Source organism: Arvicanthis niloticus, chromosome 17, assembly GCF_011762505.2.
Source record: "Arvicanthis niloticus isolate mArvNil1 chromosome 17, mArvNil1.pat.X, whole genome shotgun sequence".
In the NCBI taxonomy this organism is placed as follows: domain Eukaryota; kingdom Metazoa; phylum Chordata; class Mammalia; order Rodentia; family Muridae; genus Arvicanthis; species Arvicanthis niloticus.
The window spans coordinates 27174070-27193706 of NC_047674.1; the positions used below are offsets into that span (position 1 = coordinate 27174070).

General features: G+C 42.5%; 1 protein-coding gene and 1 long non-coding RNA gene across 3 annotated transcripts in view; both read right to left on the minus strand.

Annotated features, from left to right (window-relative positions):
- Tmem182 (transmembrane protein 182) overlaps positions 1–1554 on the minus strand; it is a 42627-nt gene extending 41073 nt beyond the window's left edge. Inside the window, exons 1-2 of one of the 2 annotated variants that reach the window (XM_076914954.1) lie at positions 1244–1554; positions 930–1029 (exon numbers count right to left, since the gene is read on the minus strand). In XM_076914954.1, coding sequence (XP_076771069.1) covers positions 930–1029; positions 1244–1375 — 232 coding nt within the window. In that variant the 5' untranslated portion in view covers positions 1376–1554. The remainder of the gene's footprint in view (positions 1–929; positions 1030–1243) is intronic. The other variant, XM_034521097.2, reaches the window with a different exon arrangement.
- A 17075-nt stretch (positions 1555–18629) lies between these two features.
- LOC143434836 (uncharacterized) lies at positions 18630–19630 on the minus strand. The gene is made up of 2 exons (XR_013104642.1): positions 19563–19630; positions 18630–18835 (listed from the first exon to the last, which is right to left on the minus strand). It is a non-coding gene; the product is annotated as an uncharacterized LOC143434836 (long non-coding RNA).
- Positions 19631–19637: the final 7 nt, after the last annotated feature.

A 19637-nucleotide genomic window follows, 5' to 3' on the forward strand; every position in this document is an offset into this window, starting at 1 on the left:
ATAACTTAGAAGAAACTTAAAATTCGTTCCGTGTACACGTAGGTGTCAAAATCTAAGTCTGTATTCTGACCATGGTTAGGATGACAGAATTTGTAAGAAACACATAAGGTCACTGGAGATTTACACACTCTGGTGACAAGTAGCAGAGTAAGAAAAAGCAGGGGAGCCAGGAGAATTTGAAAATAAGACTATAATCTCAACTAGTTATTACATCAGTAACTAGTTCATTTATTGTTGAAGATAATAAAATGACTACTAGCTATTTTCAGTGAACTGTTTTTCAAAGATAAATAATGCAGAAGAAATACACTTCAAGGAATTCATCATAATCTTCAGGTTCCTGGACTTCAAAAAGGGAACTTTGAATTTCCCTATAGGAACACAAGCATCAAACAGAAGACGGTCTCTTGATATTGCCTACAAACTTGGGTGAAGCCCAACTAAGGCGGCTTTCATCTGGTACCACCGGTAATTAAGTTTCATTACAAAAAAAAAAAAAAACATTTCAAAAAAAAAAAACCTTTTAAGCTATGAATATAAAATAATACCTCTATTTCTGGGCTTTTGTATTTGAAAATTCGGTTTATAGCCAAATGAATTTTCAAAACACTTATTTGAAACATACCAATAATAGACACTTGAAAAGAGACTACCATAGACAAGAATCTGCTTTTTAAATTAGAGGCAGTATATTTTAAATATGGGTAGAAAAACAGCAGGTACTCAAGTTTTATTATAAATATCCAGACCCCTACTTTTATGTGAGATTAGAAATTATCCCTGGAGACATTTCTCATGTAAAGAAGGAATCTGTCTGTGACCCTTTTGATGCCATGGAACCGACACTGCACAATTAGGAATTTGATCCACTTGAACCTGTTTGTTTTTGTCTCAGACAAAGCAAGAGGAACAAGGCCAGCCGCACTTACTGTACCAGAACTTCCAGATGTTGGAGTTGTTCTCCTCCACAACGCCATTGAACCAGCACCTCCAGAAAAAGCCTTCATGGTGAAAAGTGATGTTCTCTATCTGCGCAGAAGACAAATGACCCACCATCATACCCAAGTGTATTATCAAGCCTGCTACATCTTAATTCCTGTGATCCTCAGTGGTGGCCACTAGCTCCCCATGAAGCTCTCCTGGAAGAAAATAGACACCCCACTGCTATTCTTAAAGACAATGCATAAGGCTGCCCTCATTGGGATCAAGTTCATCGACCGGTATTTTGAAGAAAGAAACGCACATTCTGTTCACCTGAACACCTGCCCACTTCAGTCGCGAGAAGCCAATAATCCGATCCGAAAGCTACCAAAAACAACAAAACCCCCAAAGCTCCGAAGAGAGCCCCAAAGAAAACGGCAACATTTAGTCTCATTTTCCAATCGACTGGTTGCCTTCCAGATGAAGAAACAAACTGTAAAGAGTCAACTGCTCAATAATAACGGCAAAGAAAGAAGGCCACTCTTGAGTCGACAAGGTCCGGAGAGCAGATCCTTGCTGGAGCTGTGGTGGCTTCTCATTTCCACCCTGTCCCTTTGCTCTCCCTGGAGGGGCTCCAACCCAGCAGCTGAGAATGGCTGACTATTTTAAGATACTGATTGAGAAGCTTGCTTTCTCCCATGGGGATCAAAAAATAGCTGACCTTCCCCTGACTATAAAGAGACGAACCAGGCAGGAGCAGGCTCGGATTATCGTTGTTGCCTGTTGGGTAATCCATATAAATGGAGAGAAGGAACTGCAGGAAAACTTTGGGCTCTGCTCTGCCTTCCTGCTTGAGCATCTGAACAGGCCCCTCTTAGGCTAAAATGAGCATGACAACCCAGAGAAATGTAAATCACCACTACCCAGAGCCATGAGAGCTTTAGAAAACAATAGAATTTGTAGTTAGCCTCTTAATTACTTGTGGACATTCAGGGGAAGGGGAAACTTAGGCTTGGTCCAGCGTTATAACTCATACATTCAAGTGATATCTAAAAGTCACTTGATATCTAAAATCAAATGATGTCTAAGATCACTTATAGCCATGGCAATACAATTCCTGCGAGAACAAAAATCGATGTTATTCAGCCTCCCACAGGGTCATAAAAACTTGTTTTCTCGTGGCTCATGAACCGATTTGTTTCTACATAACTACCCCACAGCTGGATTTAAGTTTCAGATGCATTGTTTTCTAGATTTCTTTCTCTTTTTTGTCACCTTTAATATCTGATTTTCCTAAAATATAAACCAAGCCCGCTATCCATACAGACCACACAACAGAAAAAAAAATCTGCTTCTTTTTGCCCTTGTCTCTTTGAGGTTCATTTGTCTGTTTACATATCTAAATATGCCAGTGCGCTTTAAAGATATGTTTCTGTGCTCTTTGTCATTCAGACTATGTCCGTTTGCCTGTTGTCTCTGTCGTTTCTCAGTAAGAACACACAGTCCCTCCAATCACCTAAGGAGGCTTCTGTGCACTGCCAGCTTCCTACCCCTCCTGATTACAAATCCCGTGCGCACTCACACACACACACACCAAATGCAGTCTTGGCTTTTCTAAACCAATGACTTGTTCCATTAAGCAGCCTTAGATCTTCTCCGCTTCATCAAATGTGTGTTTCTTCCCAAACACCCAGTTGGAATGAGGCACGGTAAAGTAAGCAAAACCATGAACACCATGGTTGTTGCCTAATCTGTCAATATGCTTCACTACCCAGGTGGAACCCTCTGATCACCCGGATCCTCCCATGAACAGGAGTGGAACTGTCCTGGCATGAGCTTGCTGAAGGCTTATGCGAGCTGTCACAACTGCCAGGGGTTCTGTGTACAGCTGCCCTAGTGTGTCCAGAGAATGCTTCCTTGCAGACACCCACCACTTCTGGCTCTTACACACTTTCTTCTAGTCCTTTCTCAAGGATCCCTGCGCTTTGGGAGGAGGAGTCTGTGACAATGGCATCCCGATAGGGCCGAGCACTCTGGTGCTCCTTATTCTCAGCACTTTAACTGGTTTTGAGTCTGTGTGGCTTGCCATCTACTGCATGAAGACGTTTCTCTGATGGGGCTTGAGGGCTTCACTAATCTATTGAAACAGAGATAGGAATTAAGAGGGTGCTTTGATGCATTTCTTAAGAGTAGTACATTCACTCTAGGGCCCGTGAGCACCCCAGCCGTGGGCACTTGACCAGATTTACAACACTAAGTATGGTTTCCTCATGTGGAGCTGACCTTAAATCCAAGCAGCAAGCAGTTATTACTACCCTTTACCCAGCTCTGAAGCCTAAAAATTACAGTAATAACTGGCCTAGTAAGATAAACCCATGGATACAGTAGTGTCTTTGTTAATGGTTCTTGTGCAACACACTGCTCCCCATTGACGTAGGAGAACATGCACAGGGGTCTGAAAGCTGAAATTACTATTTGATGGGAATTAGCTTGCAAAAGAAGACATGAAGCCCTTTGTCACCAGGGCTTCATTTAAAGAAAAGAGTAGGCATGAAAAAAGGTCAGCAAAATACAAATGGAAGAGGCGGGTACTACATCAAGGTCCTGTTATGACTGTATGCCTCATGGCCCAGTGCTTTTTGGGGCTGTCACCTGAGCACACTGACTCAGTTCCGTTCTTCAGTGTTCTTTTATTTATTTTTGTTTTTTAAATAAATTCTCTCTATTACTAACCATGGGTCCACAGCGTAATCCGTCACCCAGAGCCAAGTGTCCTCTGAACTCAGTATGCGCATTTTTCTCCCTTTCTTCTTTACGATTTCTTTCTCAGACACCAATCTCAATGTTTGACCTGAATTTTATTGTCTTCCTCTGAAATTTTAATGAAATTTTCCTTGGGCTTATTTTTGAGTACATTTTAGAATACTTTTAATAATGGGACTAGATACTTGTAAGCTGACATTGGTTTCCCCATGCTACCACGGACACAGCATACACATTTTTAAGTACTCTTTGTAGACATTCCATTATTATTCACAATAAAATAGTAACAAACTCTACAGTGCAACCCCTGGCTTTGGGTTTGGCTCCCTGAATTGACTAGAATTGATTTGAACACTGCCATCTGCTGCTCATACGAAAAATTGCATTCTATTGCTTGCTGTGATTTGTGGCGATTTTGACATTTGAATATTGATTCTAGCAAGGGTTCCAGATGCCTTCACTTCAGCAATTCACACTATTCTCCATTTAACTGAGGGTTATTCCAGTAACTCACACAAAGGAAATCACATTACAAAAATAAATTTCACTTTTCAAAAACGGTTGGCTGCCCAACTAGTACCGGAAAGAGTGATTATTTAGGATATGAGGTTGATCCCTGGCAGCCCTGAGGAGCTAGACCCTACCACCCATCTTCAACAGGCCTATCAGGCAAGTAATTGTCAGAGGGAGAAAGAGGGGGTCTATTCAAAGTAGCCACACTGGGAAGAGCAACAAATACATTCCTAAGTCCACCTTCCCAGCCCTGACAGGAGGTTTAAGCTTAAATAGAAGGCAAGAAATGTGCATGATTATCTTGATCAAAGTGTGGCCAGCCCCTCATCATATCTTAGATTCAGTCTCTCCTGCAAGTCTTGCAATGTGACAGAGCGATGGGAAATCCCTTTTTAGGAGACAAGTTCTTTCTCTGGCTGGTACCAGGTTTCAGCCCTTTCCTCTTCTCAAGGTGTGATTCCCTGAGAAAACTCCTGTTTCTTTCTTTTTTTTTTTTCCCCTTTCTTTTTATCAGTTTTCTGAGGATTTTGTAAAACATGGACTTCCATGGTGCTGAAAGTTCATAGCCACGCTATTGCAATAGAAAAGGAATCGTTAGTGTTGCCCAGTTGTGAACCCTACATGCAATGATGGCGGAACTGACAAGCTATCCCAACCGGTGTAGTCGTTTCACAAATGCTATGGGAGTAACCCAGTGCTTTCTAACTGATCCATGGTCTACGTCGTGAAATGGAGTCCTTTCTTGGCACAGCAGAAAGAGCCAAGAACCTCCGTATAAGCGGCTCATAGAGGAGACCCTAGTACTACTGTTTTGCTAAATGATACAGTATTAGAACTACTAATGACTTTCCCTACACCGAGAGAACAGTGTATCTCTCAGCTCTCATCACAGAAGCGCCCTCTTGCGGTAGATGGTAATTAGCACAAAGACCTTTAACTGGCCAACAGGAAGTGAATGAGAGACTGTGGGGTGGCCATTCTTCTTTTTTTTTTTTATTGATCACACATAAAATATTTATAAAATTGACTAAAGGAGGTTACAATAAATTTTTAAACGAGTATTTAACAATATTTATTCAGTTTTCTCACATTCATGTAATTTTAATTTTTTTAATTGGGCATTACATTTACATTTCAGATTTTATCCCCTTACCCCACTTCCCCCCACCACCCAGAAACCTCCTATCCCATCCCCCCTCCTCATGCTTCTATGAGGCTGTGCCCCCACCAACCTCCCACCCCAACTCCCCCCTCCCCACCCTCACATTCCCCACCACTCTGTGTTTGTCCTTCATGGAGCCAAGAATCTCCTCTGCCACCTCTGCCCAAAAAGGCCATTCTCCCCTAAATATACAGCTGGAGTCATGGGTCCCTCCCTATGTGCTCCCAGGCTGGTGATTTAGACCCTGGGGAGCCCTGGTTGATTGGTATTGTTGCTCTCCTCATGGGGTCACAAACCCTTTCTGCTCCTTCAGTCTTCTCTCTAACTTCTCCGTTGGGAAACCTTTGATCATATCAGAGGTTAGCTGTGAGCATCATCCTCGGAATGTGTCAGTTTCTTAAAGAGGACGCACATATCACACACCCCTCCCTTGGCACTCGGGTATCTAAGTTCACCTTCCCAGCCCTGACAGGAGGTTTAAGCTTAAATAGAAGGCAAGAAATATGCATAAGTAAGTATCCTGGTTAAAATGTGGCCAACCCCTCATCATATCTTAGACCCAGTCTCTCCTGCAAGCCTTGCAATGTGTCAGAGTGATGGGAAATCCCTTTCTAGGAGACAAGTTCTTTTCTGGCTGGTACCAGGTTTCAACCCTTTCATCTTCTCAAGGAATGATTCCCTGAGAAAACTCTGGATTTTCAGATGGTTGTAAATATGAACTCACTGTGATTGTGAAGCATGCTCAAGACTTGTGCAAAGATCAAGCAAGGCAAAATTCTAGGGTCGAGTCTGGAGGTGGGCTCAAAATCTGCCACCAGCTGAGATCTTGTCTGCATTTGATAGATGATGGGAAAGGGGAGTCAGCTTTCTTTAATGATGTGACTCCTGTTTGGTAAATCACACTCTGGGGTAGGCCCTACTCCCAAGAGTTGTTGAGTAACATGAACTAGATCTAACTGGCAAAAAAGAAAGAAAGAAAGAAAGAAAGAAAGAAAGAAAGAAAGAAAGAAAGAAAGAAAACTCTAGGTTGGCTCAGTAGGGAGGGTGGAGAGAGAGGAAATGGGAAGGGTCGAGGGGGTAGTAAATATAATAAAATATGTTGTATGAAATTCTCAAAGAACATATACATTTATATATGTGTGTGTGTGTGTGTGTGTGTGTGTGTGTGTGTGTGTGTCAGTAGGGATAAAGCCTCCAGGTGAGCATCAGCTTGATTTCTCCATGTTCTATGTCTCAAGTGTTTGTTTTCTTCAGTAAGAGGATTTTACCATTATGATGGTTTGTATAAGCTCGGCATGATTAGAAAGTGTGGCCCTGTTGGAGTAGGTGTGGCCTTGTTGGAGTAGGCGTGTCACTGTGGGTGTGGGCTTTAAGACCCTCATCCTAGCTGCCTGGAAGTCAGGAGTCTGCTAGCAGCCTTTGGATGAAGATGTAAAACTCTCAGCTACTCCTGTACTATGCCTGCCTGGATGCTGCCATGTTCCTGCCTTGATGATAACAGACTGAATCTCTGAATGTGTAAGCCAGCTCCAATTAAAAGAGTTGCCTTGGTCATGGTGTCTGTTCACAGCAGTAAAACCCTAACTAAGATGGTCATATTATACAATTATGGAGGCTAATTGAAAACACTGACAATTTTTTTCAATACTGGAGGGTCTATGGAATCATATTAGTTAATAATCTCAACAGAGGTGACCCATTCCTGCCAGGGTTTATTAGTTAGCTTGTTCTGCATGTGGTAGGGAAACTGTTGCCTTTTTATAGGGTAACTTCATTTAAACTCTTTTTATATGTATGACTATTTTAGGAAGTCAGCCTGTATATCAGTAGGTTCCCACAAGACTTTTTAAAAGAGGTCTTAGTTATTTCTCACCATAGTCTATCTTTTCCTCTGCTCTCCCATCTCCTCCCCAATTTAATACCTCCTGCTTCATTTACAGCACTCTTCTCTATCTCCCTCCAGGAAGTACTGGCTCCCCATGGCCCTTCACTAATTTCCTGATCTCAATGGATATTCCAAAGGAAACATAAGTATCTGAAGTTTCAAAGCTAACATTCATGTACGGGAGGGAAAAAATGTGGCAGTCGTCTTTCTATAACTGGGTTGCTTCGCCCAAGATGGCTCTTTCCAGAACCATCCATTTACCTGCAGATTTCATAGTTTTGTTTTCTTTAAGAGCTGAGTGATATAGTTCATTTTGTAAATGTACCTCGATTTTTTTATTGGCAATCCATCAGGTGATATCTGGGTTGTTTCAAATCATTCTATGAAGCTATGGTAATAAAACCAGCAAAGCATAAAACAAACACAATGATCAATGCAGTGGATTTCCAGGGCCCACAAATAAACCCACATTCCTACAGACCACCTGATTTTTGACAAGCAGGAGAAAAGACAACACCCTTAACAAATGGTGCTAGTCAAACTGCATAGCTACACAGAGAAAAATGAACTGAGATGCTTTATCAGTCACAGTACAGAACTCTCAAGGACTTCAACATAAGACCCAGATCCCCTGATTCCGATAGAGGAGAAACAAGGGAATATACTTGAAGTTTTGGCATGGGAAACAACATTCTGATCAGGAGCCTGGTAGCACAGGAATTAAGATCAACAATTAGTGATTGTGACCACATGAAACTAAAAGGCTTTCTACAGCAAAGGACACCACCATGCCAGGAAAAGGCAGCCTACAGACTGGGGAACATCTTCACATCTGACCGAACGCTAGCATGTGAGAATTCAACAAACTCAAGAAGCAAAGTGTCAAGAAGACAAACTACCCAACTTTAAAAAACAAAACAAAACAAAACAAAAAAACATCAGGGCAAGGAATTAAACAGAGAGTTCTCAAAAGCTGAGATACCAATGTCTGAGACACATAATTTTTTAAGTGTTCAACACCTTTAGGCCATCGGTGAAATGCAAGCTAAAAATGCTTTGAGATTTCATTCTATCCTAGTCATAACATGTGAAACAGCACATGATATGGGGAAAGGGGGAAGCTTACTCGGAGTTATTGAGAGTACAAATTGGTGCAACCTTGCGAAAATCAGCATGAGGTCTCTTCAAAATCTAGAAACCGGTCTACTGTATGACCTGGCTGTGTCATGCCTGAACAAATTCCCAGCGGATTCTGTATTGTGTAGAGATCCTGTCTAGGCTCATTGCTTCTCTATGCACAATAAGCCAGGAAATGGAAAAACCAGTTCTTGAGGACCAGGGTTTCAACCATGTGGCAGCCAAAGGGAATAAAAGGGGAGACACAGATTTGTTTAGAGCATCTTCAGTCCCAACAGAAACATTACAAAGTTGTGTGTTCTGTTTCATAAAGAGAGTTATTTCTGTGGATACCTGTATTATTTTTAGAAAGAGTTCTTTACCCAGATCCCTGATTCCAATAGAGGAGTCACCTCGAGGACTCTGAGAAAAGAGAGACACTACTCATGGTAGCACCTGAATCCAAGTCACTCAGCAGTGGTTTACTCCCTTGGCCAATGTGTGGTCCCAGATTTAGGGACCGGTACAGGTACAGGGGTCACATGGGTTGGTGGACAGATCAAGGTGAAAGGGGGCACACTGCAAATGTTTGACAAGGAGGCAGCCCAAGCACAAGCTTCGGAGCTGGGGGCCCTCAGCAGCACTGGGTGTGACCCCTGAAAGGGGCACAAAGACCCACTACTTACCACATCATATGGTTTGACTCTGACAGCTGGGAGGATGTGATCTTACTCGAGGAAAATGAGGTAGACGGAACAATATGGCATATTTCAGAATGAAAACATCTTTGCTACAAGGAACACCCAATGGCATGATGTCCTTAAGACATAGAAGTGTCAGAAAAACAAAACAAACAACAAAACCATGAACATCAGTGACTGTTGCTTACAACCACAGGAGATGCACACAGGAGGCCCCTAGCCCATCTTTCACATCTTCTATGTAACAGTAAAATATGCACATGGCTGAGTTTTAGGATTTTCTCTCTGGTTTTGGTTTTGAGACAGCTTTTACAGTGTAACCCAGGCTGACCTGGAACTTACAATTTTATCTCAGTTTCCTAAGAGCTAGGACCACAGCTCTGCACCTGCAGGTAATTGGTTTTTGGCCTCTGGCTTGTTGCAACATTTTTCTGTTTGGTGGTGGTGAAGGTGGTAGTGGTGGTGGTGATGGTGGTGATGGTGGTTATGGGGATGGTGGTGGTGGTGCTGGTGATGCTGGTGGTGCTGGTGGTAGTGGTGGTGGTGATCATGATGGAAGTGGTGATGGTGGTGGCGGTGGTGATGATGGTGGTGGTGGTGGACATGGTGGTGACCATGCCTCTGGAAGATGTATTCTAACATGTACTTCTCACAGCTCTTCCAACTCTCCTGACTCATGAATATTCCATTCTTTTCTATAAAATCCTCTTCCCTTCTCAGTCTGGGGATTTTCTGTTTACTTACCTCACAGTCCTACGGTTCTTTCACTGGTGGACTCAGACCTACCAGTTCTTTCTGGTTCTTTCTCACAGTGTTTCCACATAATTCTATCATCTCACCAATTCCCACACATTTTCTACCCTCCCTTAGACTGTACTAACCACGGTTATCTGATGTCCTCTGTCAATTCCACAACCGTTGTCATCTCAGTCTAGTTCACATGCTTGATGTTTCTCTTCTGTGGTTCCTCTTATCTGCCACCATGCACTGTGGATCCTGTAGAGGTCAAGATGAAGGAAGTAGGCAATGAAACCTCAGGAGGTTTGTTTTATAAGATTTCACAGTGACTTGGGTAAGAGCCAGGCTATGCTTACTATTGTCTTTGGAGATGCTAGAGACTTTGGCCTCTTCTTGTTCTCTTCATTTGGTTTCCCCCACTACAGTCTTATGTTTCCCTAGAAACCTCTTTGTAATAAAAGTCTTGCTTTACATCTCTCACTTACTCATTCTTAATACACTGGAGTCCTGCTGATATTTTCATAAGACATTCAGGAAGGAAAATAGTCTGTCATCTCATGATTAATTTTCAGGGTATGAAAGTCCCTGGGTTGTGTGCTTAGGAGCAGTGTGTGTTTCTCTCTCTCTCTCTCTCTCTCTCTCTCTCTCTCTCTCTCTCTCTCTCTCTCTCTCTCTCTTTCTCTGTATGTGTGTGTGGTGTGTGTGTGTGTGTGTGTGTGTGTGTGGTGTGTGTGTGTGGTGTATGTGTGTGTGTGTAGCTGCCTGCCTATCTGTCTGTCTGTTTCTGTTTCTGCATATGTCTGTAGCATGTGTGTATAGGTGCCCCCAATAGAACAGAAAAGGATGATGAACTCTTAGGAGCTGGAGTTACAGGTGGTTCTGAGTATCCTGATGTAGGTCCGAGATGCAAACCCCGGTGCTCTGCAAAATTCCCAAATAGTCTTCACCACCTCTCCAGCCTCCAGCTGTGTTTTTAAACAATCATTTTTCTCTTCATTCTGCAGGAAACATGAGGATTTTCTCAGCTCTTCTCCATAAGGACCCTGTGGAGCTTAGGAATAAAACGCATGCAAAGTTAAGGCTACCTAAGATAGCTCTAGCCCAAAGGGTGGTTTTACTTCTTCTTTTTCTTTCTTTTTCTCCTTTTTTTCTTTCTTTTTCTTAAAAATATTACACCATTTCCCTTGATTCCCTTCATTTGCCTTCAATGTCTCCCATGTCTCCTTATCATGAACCTTCTCAAATTCATATATATATATATATATATATATATATATATATATATATATATATACATTTTATTCAGTGTTGCTTGTTTGCATGTACATGATTTCAGTGATGACCATTTCACATTATTTCACAGCTTCTATCCTGAGGAAGACAGTGTCTCCTGCTCTCAGCATCCCTTAGTTGCCTATAGTCCCTTGTTCAAGGCTGATGTCTCCCTCTTCCATCCTCAGACATCTATTATTGTCCTTGTACAAGCAGCCATATTGTTGAGGTATCATGTAGTGGTTTTTGTTTGTTTGTTTGTTTGTTTGTATTGTTTGGTTTTTTTGGTGTGTGTGTGTGTTTTTTTTTTTTTTGCCATTTCTAGGGCACACAGTCTCACAGCAGATTTCCTCATCTGTTGGTTTTTTTAAACAAAATCTCAATCAGTTGATTTTACCAATAAAGACTCTAGAACCAAATTCTGGGGTGAAAGACTGCTAGCTTAGAGAGGCAGAGAAATAACCCAGCTGACCCTCCTCCCTAGCTGATATTCCAAAAGGAGGATTCACGTTCTCCTTTCCTATGCCATCGCAACAATTCAAACTGAATGCCCACCCCCTGCAAGCTGTTCTACTTCCTGTGTCTCTCTGTCCATCCTCCTGACTCTCTCTTACTCTCTATGTTTTTCTCCTAAGTTCACTCCCTGTCAACTGGTTGCTTAATCACCTTTTGACCTATGGTTGGCTTTATTTAATCCTGTTTACAATATTCAGAAAGCTCTCGGATTAACTGTGTGTGGTAGAATTGACCGGCACCACAAGAAGAAATGGATTTTCCCCCCAATAAACAACACAGTCTTGGGGTTCATGGTGTGATCAAAGATCCTGTAACACTTATCTTCTGACTTTTATCTTTCCACCCCCTTGTCTTCAGTGACCTCTCAGGAAGGGTTGTGCTACAGATGTACTGTTGGGTCTGATGATGGCGATCCCATCATCAGCTGGTATCTGTGTTTTAAGCAGTTATGGTTTTCTCCAATGGTCCCTGTTACAAAAGAAGCTTCTTTGGTGAAGGTTGGGAGCTACACTTACCTGTGAGTGTAGGGATAAATATTTAGAACACACTTAGGAATTATGCTGGCCTAGCAAAGAGGATCTCCTAAGATCCTAGTAGTAGGATCTCCTAAGATCCATGGCCTCGCCATCCCCAGTCATTGACTGGGTCACTCAATCTTCAGTTCTTCATCAAACTACCAAGAAAGTCCCCATGCAATGTAGTCCTTGCAGAATCTTCTGCTCCCACAAAGCTTGGCTGCAAGCCTCCCAGTCTTCCTCAGGATTTCCACGTGGTGGCTTGCCCTGTGACACACTTCTCTGACACAGCAATATGAGGCTGCCCATCTGCACCATGTCTGTTTTCTATTTTTGTTGGGGGAATGAATGCGGAACTTCTAAGCTCTTTATGTGTTAGTCCAGAAGTTCTCTATTATGGCTATTCCTGGTCATCAATTTGACTATATCTGGAATAAACTACAATCCAGAATTGGAAGGCTCACCTGTGATCCTGATCTTGAGGCTGGAAGATACAAGTTTCTGACCTGGATCTTGGCATGGAGATCTTGAGGCATAGTGGCTATGAATCCCAGGAAACTAAGGCAAGGAGATCTCTGAGTTCAAGGTCAGCCTGAGACAAAACAAGTCCCAGATCCAGGTGTGGTGGTACACATCTTTAATCTGGGCCATACCTTTTGTTGGAGACCTACATACGGACATTGGAAGAAGGAAGATTCGCTCTTCTTTAGCCTGCTTGCATTTACTTGCCTGTTGGAATCTACTAGCCTTGTGGGACTCAGCAGCTACTAGATCCTTGGACCCACCAGTCACAGCTGCCCATTGTCAGGGAGTTGGACTACAGGCTGTAAGTCATCATAACAAATTCCTTTACTACATAGAGACTATCTTTAATTCTGTGACTCTAGAGAACCTGACTAGTACCTCTTTTTTTTTTTTTTTTTTTTTTTTTTTTATGAATGGAAGCATAGAATATGTGTTTCTTTTGATCTGGCTTCTTTACTCAGCCTAACTATGTTGGCACATCCATGCTGCCAAGGGATTCAGAGTTCATAATTTGTATTGTTAATGGTGCTTGGTTTTATGAGTCCACCAACCTTGTTCAGCCATTCATTTGTTTATGGGTATTTGGGTTGCTTCCAGCACAGGCCTACTACAGGCAAAGCTCCTATGGACATCTGAGTATACAAAGCCTTGTTTATGTGTGTGCCCTTGTGTCTCTGGAGCAAACATATGGAGGTATAGTAGCTAGTCATGTGGTAGGTGTGTCTAACCTTAACCTTCTAAGAGATTTCAAACTTCTTTCCAAACCTGGTTTTGCCATCCTGCAGCCCCACCAGTACCACTTCATAGCCTCTGAAATTAAAAGATTAAAAAAAAAATTAATGTCAGTAGAAGAAGAATGGCTACTGTAGGTGCTGGAGGTATTGCTTGGCCATTAAGGGCTTGAGATGGTTCAGTTTGGTTTCCAGTACCCATGTCAGGAGGCTCTCAACTGCCTGTAATTCCAGCTCCAGGCAATCTGACACCTTTTATGGCATCCACAGGCACTTACACTCATGTGCACATACGCGCATAGACATAATTAAAAATAAATCTTTAAAAAATGAAGAATGGCTGTTACAATATTCACTCTTCTGTCATGATCGTTCTCCTCATTTTTATCAACTGTTTTCTCGTCTTTTAAATTATTTCTTTGCAATACTTTGCAGGGTTCAATGTACAGGTGTCTGTTGTGTCTCTTTAATTTGATCATATAATGACTAAAAAAAAAAAAAAAAAAAAAAAAAACAAGTTAGAAATCCTGGTCTGATAGCGCCTGTCTTCCCAACAGCTGAGAAATAAAGACCAGAGGATGATGAGTTTGTGGTTAGCCTGGGCTACAGATCAGCCTGCCTCAAAAAAAATAAAATAAAATAAATAAAACAAAAACAATTAAAACTAGCCTATTGCAATTGCCAGCAGAAAACAAAACCACAGGGTCAGAGACAAGAGGGTTCTTCACGGCACAGCCAGCAGCATAAACACTCTTACGTTGCACGCCTCCTCGTTGCTTTCTTGTGAAAGTCACTGAAGACTAAGGACCACAATAGGTCTTCTTTCTGGCTGCCAGACTTGTGAAGCAAGAGAGATGCACATCCAATGAATCTCCTGGCTCAATCAGTCGCCCAAAGCACCATCTGTTGGTCACATTTAACACCACATTATTCTATAAAGGTGAAAGGCTTAGTTGGGTACCATAGGAGAACATGGAAGAATCTCATTGGAGCTGAGGGCAAAATTGATTATATCTCTGCCTATCTCTTGCCTACAAAGCTGCCAAATGCATTCTCTACTTACTTCTTTTTTATCTTTTCCTGTTTTCCTTTCTTAATACATGGTCTCATGTAGCATAGGCTGTCTTCACACTTGCTATGTATCTGAGAGTAACTTTGAATTCTTTCTAAGTGTGCAATTTTGCATGTGTTAGTTATATTCAATAGCTGGTTTCATTTTGGCATTCCCTTTATGTGTGTGTGTAGTTTGGCCATATTCATTCCATGGTATTGTTTCTTGTCTCCCTCCCACATCTATGGAGTCTGCTCCTCATCCCAACTATCTCCCTCTGTACTTTCATGTCTTTTATAAGATTTATGTACCTGAACTCTTGATCCTCCTGTCTATATGTTCTGATTACAGAGACCTCAGGTATGCACTGCCACACCTGTATGCACTTTCTAGTTATGTACGATTCCGAGTTTGCACCTAATGAAGCAGGCTGATATCAATGCTCCTCAGTTGTGGCCTTAGCCCTCGGCCCCTCAGAATGGTCTTTGGAGGGAGAGGGTAAGAAAGCACAGAATCAATGACACAGGTAATTGGATGAGAAGCAGAAGGGAAACAGACTAGGTTATTGCGGGATTAAAGTGTGCCTTTATATCCTCCACCCATGCCCCATTAGTCCATGACATCTCGCCCTTGAGACGTCACCACGATCTGGTTGGCTGGCCAGGTCTTCATGTGCCAGGCAGATCTTAAGGTTGTAAAATACAGATGTAGCTGTTGCACATGAGTGGGACATTATGGTCTGCCAGTCAGGGTATGATGATTTGCTCCTCCTACACTTTGTGTCTGTGATTAGATGTCAGCTTCAGTCTATGACCTCATCACCAAACTAAGCTGAGCTGCCCCCAGTGGTTACATAGAAGCGGCCCTGCCATTCCTGCTAGAACTGCTCCTTTTTGGGTTAGTTGGACTGCAGACTTTAAGTCATTACAATAAATTCTTTTAATATATAGAGACATTCCATGAGTTCAGTGACTCTAGAGAACCCGGACTAAGACACCATCATTTAAGGAAAACAAGGCAAGAACATGAGGAAGAAACCTAGAGGCAGAAATGATAGCAAAATGCTGTTTAATGGCCCCCTCTCTGCCTTGCTATCAGCTTGCTTTCTTACATGGCTCAGAACACAACCTTCTGCTCGGGGATAGTATCATCAATGGTAGAATGTCTATTGGTAGAATGTCTAATGGTAGATTGCCTATCTTATCTGAACAATACCCCAATAAAGACTGCCTCAGATGACTCTGGGCTGTTTTGAGTTGACAGCTGACCCTAACTGGGACAGGTCATTATCCTGGATCATCCAATGTACCCTAAATCTAATCAAATATAACCTTAAAAAGGGAGCGAGTGGAAGACAGGACACATACACACAAGATTAGACAATGGAAGTACAGGGTGATGCAGCTTTAAGCCAAGAAATGAGTGAACTGCCAGAAGCTGAAGAAAAAAAAATAAATCAAAGGGAAATAGAGAAATAGCTTTTTCATGAGAATCCTTTCAAAGGAACACAGCCCTCTGTCTTAGTTAGGGCTTCTAGTACTGCACAAAACATCATGACCAAGAAGCAAATCCTGGAGGAAAGGGATTATTCAGTTTACAGTTCCATATTGCTGTTCATCACCAAAGGAAGTCAGGACTGGAACTCAAGCAGGTCAGAAGTAGGAGCTGATGCAGAGGCCATGGAGGGATGTTACTTACTGGCTTGCTTCCCCTGGCTTGCTCAGCTTGCTTTCTTATAGAACCCAAGACTACCAGCCCAGGGAAACTACCACCTACAAGGGGCCCTCCCTCCTTGATCACTAATTGAGAAGATGCCTTACAGCTAGATCTCATGGAGGCATTTCCTCAAGGGAGGCTCCTTTCTCTGTGATAACTCCAGCTTGTGTCAAGTTGACACAAAACCAGCCGGTACACCCTCTATCCACTGTATTCAACCAATGATACAAATTGTATCTTTCTTGCTCCCAATGCTCCAAAAAAACAAAGTGCTGCTGTTTTCAATCACCCAGTCTATGGCAATCTATTATAGCATGTATGAGTATGAGAAACAAGTGCAGAAACACAGAGAACACACAATTCAGGGAGTGTCTGACAATTGACTGTATACTCTGTACAAAGACCCAGGAACAATCCTGAAGAATCTGTATGTGCTAAAGAAAGCACGTACTTTCCAGGGCAACTGAGAGAACTGTTCTGTGTCTCCCATACTAGGGTTTAACAAAGGAACCAAGAGGCATTGTGAACAGTATCATGCCTTAGTGAATTATGCAGCCCAAATAATAGAGTGACTAGTGTTACTTACTGTACAGACTTCCTCCAGAGCTGTAACCATTTAATACAGTTCCTCATATTGTGGTGACCCCCCCCACCATAAAATTCTTCCATTGCTACTTTGTAACTATAATTTTGCTACTGTTATGAATCATAATGTAAATATCTGATAAGTGACCCACCAAAGGGGTCACAACCCACAGGTTGAGAAGCACTGCCCTAGATAATGTACTGTAATTGTAAACTGCAATGTTTCCTCCCCAAGTTGCTTTTGGTCATGGTTGTTTATCACAGTAAGAGAAAGCAGACTTGAACAATCTATCATCTTTACATAATAGAATTAAGCTGCAGCATAGCTATATTATGGGATCTGTGATTTCTTCAAGAAGATTTCAGAATCTAGGGAATCTAGACTTGCGGACTCCCAAAATAATTCTACCTTGACTGGTGGAACATAATAGCATGCTGAGCCCCTAAGAATTAGTGTCAATTTAAGACAATGTCTAGTAATTGAGCGATCTCTTTTGCACACGATCATCCAGTGCTGTAGTTTGCATCATGCATGTAACTGAAAGGCCCTTAATGAGACTGTGGGACCTCAGCCCTTTTCTTGCCTACTCTTGCTTCAGAGCCATGAAGTGACACCTTTGCTCCACTACACTCTGCACTGATGACATTGCCTTGTGCAAGCTGTCAGCAGCAGGGCCGACTGATCCTGGACTAGTGTGTCAGGAGACCAGGAACCTGAAAGAGCCACAACAAGATGAACATATGAAAGAAGCCAGTGGAGAAGAAAAAGGAGGAGGAAGAGGAGGAGAAGGAGGAAGAGAAGGAGGAAAAGCAGAAGGAAGGAGAGAGAGAGAGCGAGCGAAGAGAGCGCTAGCTCTTTCCTACTCTGGCTACATGTAACAAACAGAACTGAAATGAGTAAAGCCACAGTATACAGTGAGGGCCAGGGACATGCTGTGTTGATCATGAGATGAGTGCACACACCTCAAGGCTCAGTGCTTCTGAGCATAGACAGGTCTTTCCCCTACCACTAGGTCACTCCTATTCCTGTGGCTATTTTTCCTTTCTCAATAAAATTTCTCCATTTCTATTTGTAGTTATGTGTTCTTGTGCAATCCTTTGTCCTGGGACAAATGAATATGGACACTTTACCAAGAGTCCTCTAAATCCAGATCTCTTCCCAGAACACTAGAAGGTTACAAACTGTAAGCCTAAGAAGACAGTTCCCTTTATAATTCAGGCACTTTGCTATGGTGATGGAGCACTAACCAGACAGCCATACTACCACAGGGCTGTGGACAGACACACCACTACAGAGCTGTGGTTGCCTAAGGAAGCTATGAAGATTTATGGTCTGGAGCCACATGAATGCCTAAAGACCCTGGATGGGCTCTTCAGTCAAAACGCTCTATCTATGATTTCAATAATTTGAAGGAGTGCAGGCATGACTCTTTTCAATTGCAAGGAATCAAGTAAGACTTTAAGCTACTAATTCTATTTTGTTCTGTTACAAAACTTAAGAAATGCTATAGTAGGTATTGGTTTTCTTCTGTTCCAGATCCTAAAGGCCACACACACACACACACACACACACACACATACACACACACACACAGGCTCGCAGGCACGCACTCATGCACTCACTCACAGTTGCATGCACATGCGCTCACACAATTAAAGGGGCTATTGACAATGGTTAATAGTTGATTAACTATTAAATATCACACATCCACTTTGTTTCCATCCACTGCTCTCAGAATGAAACCTCCAAATTCTGCCGAGGCACTTTAGGCTATAGATGACTGAAACCCTGTTTATTCCACACCCGTGTGTTTGGATGTTTTGGTCACACCCATCTTGCAGTCTAAGGCATTATAGACTCTACCTCTTTGGTCAACACATTTCGAGCAAGCAAAAGAAACTTATTCTGAGTACTACCATTTCTTTTTCAGACTCCATTTAATCACAGGAAGAAAATAAATTCAAGATCCCAGGCCCTAGGTAGCTGGGGACTTCCCAATTGCTGAACAGCTTCTGTGGTAAGGAAACAGTTATCTGAGTCCAGACATCCCAGGGACAACTTCTCCATCTTGCTGGCAGGGTCAAACAGAATTCATGTTCACAGGTCCAGAAATCAACTCCTATCCTGATTGATGGAAACAAGCTTGCTCAACCCCTTATTTTAAAATATGATTGATGCTACAGCCCACCCAGCTCCCCCCTCTATGGTTTCCTGCTTTAAATATGCTATACAACATCTCTCCGAGTTCATAGTTCAGCTCTCCCGTCTTTTCTGTGGCCCTGATCCATCAGTAGTGTCTTGATTACAATGAAGTTTTTGTTATCTGCATGGACTTGGGAGTTTGAGTTCCGTTGGATTTAAGCAGATCCCACAACAAGCACACCAAGGTGCACACTTCCTTATGCCATGTGTCCCATAACTTTGTGCATTTCTCTATTGTACATTATTCACAATTCTTCACGCTCTTCGTGGTGTGCTGCTGTTACTCCCTGAGGCTCAATTCTGAGCCTATTTCTGTCCTGTTTCCCTTTTAGAGCTACGGCGTGCTGACTAATACTATATAGACATCTCAGATATCTAGAAGTCTCTCTAAATTACTGCCCGTTGTTTTTCAAATGCACAGGAAAGCTTCCACAGCCACCTTAACTTGTTCCAGATCTGGCAAGACAAGTAGGAAGTAGGGCCCTGAGTCTGTGATCCTTAAAGCCAGAACGGCTATCACTGAAGAAAACCTGGTACTAGCAAAAAGACACAATTCCTTCCTGCTCCACCAGGGAGCGAGGAAAGATGGCACCAGTCACTTGTCACAGATTTTACGATCTTGAATTAAGACGCCCTCGGTAGGTATCACCTCATCTCTAGTCTGCCAGCCGGGTCAGCGGCGCGACCTTCCATCGGCGCAGGCGCACGCAGATCGCTTCCGCTA